Source organism: Sardina pilchardus, chromosome 12, assembly GCF_963854185.1.
Source record: "Sardina pilchardus chromosome 12, fSarPil1.1, whole genome shotgun sequence".
NCBI lineage: Eukaryota > Metazoa > Chordata > Actinopteri > Clupeiformes > Clupeidae > Sardina > Sardina pilchardus.
Genome location: NC_085005.1, coordinates 3,565,138 through 3,568,334, shown reverse-complemented (window position 1 = coordinate 3,568,334; position 3,197 = coordinate 3,565,138). Strand labels below are relative to the sequence as shown.

At 47.9% G+C, this 3,197-nt stretch overlaps 1 protein-coding gene across 1 annotated transcript in view; it reads left to right on the top strand.

Moving 5' to 3' along the window:
- Positions 1-1,826, top strand: part of LOC134097632 (interleukin-1 receptor type 1-like) — a 25,738-nt gene extending 23,912 nt beyond the window's left edge. Inside the window, exon 11 of the mRNA XM_062550559.1 lies at positions 779-1,826. Within this exon, the coding sequence (XP_062406543.1) occupies positions 779-1,242 (464 nt within the window). The 3' untranslated portion in view covers positions 1,243-1,826. The remainder of the gene's footprint in view (positions 1-778) is intronic.
- The last annotated feature ends 1,371 nt before the right edge of the window (positions 1,827-3,197 follow it).

Sequence of the window (3,197 nt, the reverse complement as noted above, 5' to 3'; positions counted from 1 at the left end):
GCCAGTGTGAACGCTGGGGTTTGTAGTCTTTTTGGGAGGAACATGGATGCCACCAGGACAGCAGCTGTCTGTTAGTGCTGGACATTTGTCTAGAACACGAGAACACGTCCCTCATTCTCCCTTGTTGGTTATGATCAGTGTGAATTAATAATAATAAAAAAATTACCAACTTGATTGCACCCATTTCAATTCCAACAAGTGCATTTCTCTTCAGCTACGATGGGCATTAGCACGCTAACTAGTCATTGTTATTGTTTTGTGCTACTAGCCTCTTAAGCGAACCGTCTGGAAAACAAATTACATTGTATTGCACGCACAGCAAGACCGTTAAATGTATGAATTGGATTGAAGCAGTAATGTAATCTAGTGTGTAAAAGCATTACATCGTCATTAAAACGACCAACACAGTACAAATACAAAAAAAATACATGTCCTCTCATCTCGATGTTTGTCGTAAGACCACCTCGGGGTACTCCGAGGTAAAGGGGGCGTTCCTCTGTAAGAGGCAGCTACTTTAGACAGCTGGGTAATTTACGCTTTCCAACTCGGGCGGGGGACTTACGACTCTGGATTGCAGGGTAATTGACCTGGTGTGTGTGTGTGTGTGTGTGTGAGTGTGTGTGTGTGTGTGTGTGTGTGTGTGTCTGTGAGTGTGTGTGTGTGTGTGTGTGAGTATGTGTGTGTGTGTGTGTGTGTTCTGTCTCCACAGCTCTCATTAATGTGGTGTGTCTGTGTGTGTGTGTGTGTGTGTGTGTGTGTGTGTGTTCTGTCTCCACAGCCCTAGTGGACGCGGTATGCTCCGCCCTCTCTCTGAGTCGTCGGGTTCTGCTCATATATGGAGGGGGGCGGGGCCAGTCCTATGGGGACGACTGGGGGGCGTGTCTGGAGCAGCAGCTGGCTCTGCAGCGCTCCCTATTGGAGGACGAGGAGCTGCGCGTCGTCCTGATCGACCTGGGCGGCGTGGCTGACTCTGCCCTCCCCCCGGCCGTGCAGCTTCTGAAGGAGGAGCAGGGAGCCCTGCGTCCCACACACACACACACCTGCACACACACACACACCTGCTGCAGTGCAGCAGAGGAGTGGCAGGAGGAGGAAGAGGATGTGCTAGCCTTCATCACACCCACCCCCCGCTTCTGGAAGGAGCTGCGCTACCACATGCCCATCAGAGGGAAGGGCAGGCCTAGAACTCACACACACTCACACATACACACGCACGCACACATGCACACAGCCCCAGTCTGAGAGGAGATGTGTGAGAATGGCAATGACAGACTCTGGCCTGTAGAGGGAGCTGCTGGCTGGTCATCAGTGCAACATGGACACTGGTTAGAGCTCAAGGAGCAGGAGTGTTGTGACTAAGAGCTAACACATGAACATTGGCTGAAGAGATCATTTGAAGATGATGAAATCATGTCTGAACATTTGAAATGGTCTCCAACTGCTGGAACCTCATGGGGAGTCCTGGAACCCTCTGGAACCTCATGTGGAGTTTTGAAGAAGTGTGTCAGTGGGATACAGAGCTGCTCTCTTGGGACTGTACTCCTTAAACCGGACGCTGTGTGTGTGTGTGTGTGTGTGTGTGTGTGTCTCTGTGTATGTGTGTGTGTGTGTGAGAGAGAGAGTGTGTGTGTGTGTGTGTGTGTGTATTTGTGTGTGTATGTGTAGTTTAACACCACAATGATTGTGATCAACCATTGGTGGGACCACAATGGAAATAAGCCTCAGGGCTTTTTTGTGTAATCCTGACTTTCTTGTTGAAAGAGATGGTGCGGTCTATGATCTGTATCATGTTCTTTTATTTTAAATATGAGTTGGTCAAATAAATCAAATCAAATAAAAAAATCACTGTATCAATAAAGGTTGGCCTCTGGTGATTTCACTCATAGATGTCTGATTCTCGAGGTTACCGAGTACTGTTGGTACAAAGACAGAAAACAATCAGTTCTACCTTCAGCAGCTAGAGTGGCAGGCAGCTACAGTGCTACACTCTGGGGGCATGTTCATGATGCTGCACTCTGGGGGCATGTAACGGTGCTGCTGCCCGTTACCACTGACTGCGCTATCACATGCACACCAAAGCCAAACACGCACACCGAGTTTCAAACACGACACTTTATTCTGCACACAAACGTAACTCCAGCTCATGACTCAACACTGGAACGTGAGTTCATTGCGACAGCGGTTTTAGCCACCGGTGTCTCGCTATCCGGCTAAAGAATCTTTGGTCACCACGATTTGTCACTTTACGGTTCCCATTGACTTCCATTGAACACATGTAAACAAAACGTCAATTATGTGCTTAAACTAACGCCGCTGACTTATGCCAGCAACCAAAGGACTTAATGCCGATTTTCAATAGCACAGCTTTTACAATCATAATAATGGGTGTTACATATTCCTTAACCACTAGATGGCAGCATGACACATAGGGCGCTAGCACACTTTACTTGCTGTGTGGTACTCTACTAGTGGTTCTCTATTGACATGGGATCACGGAGGTAATGTTTTTGTTCTCTCTTAGGTTTCTCCACGTTGCTTTAATGAAATTGTGTAATTCTTGCTGTATGCGAAAATGTTGTTTATTATCAAAGTGAAATGGTTGCTGGCATAAGTCAGCGGCGTTAGTTTAAGCCATACCTGCCAACATTTAGCTTTCAAGGTATGTTCATGATGCTACACTCTGGGGGCATATTCATGTTGCTACACTCTGGGGGCATGTTCATGATGCTACACTCTGGGGGCATGTTCATGATGCTACACTCTGGGGGCATGTTCATGATGCTACACTCTGGGGGCATGTTCATGATGCTACAGTGCTACACTCTGGGGGCATGTTCATAATGCTACAGTGCTACAATCTGGGGGCATGTTCATGATGCTACAGTGCTACACTCTGGGGGCATGTTCATGATGCTACAGTGCTACAATCTGGGGGCATGTTCATGATGCTACAGTGCTACAATCTGGGGGCATGTTCATGATGCTACAGTGCTACACTCTGGGGGCATGTTCATGATGCTACAGTGCTACACTCTGGGGGCATGTTCATGATGCTACAGTGCTACACTCTGGGGGCATGTTCATGATGCTACAGTGCTACAATCTGGGGGCATGTTCATGATGCTACAGTGCTACACTCTGGGGGCATGTTCATGATGCTACAGTGCTACACTCTGGGGGCATGTTCATGATGATAC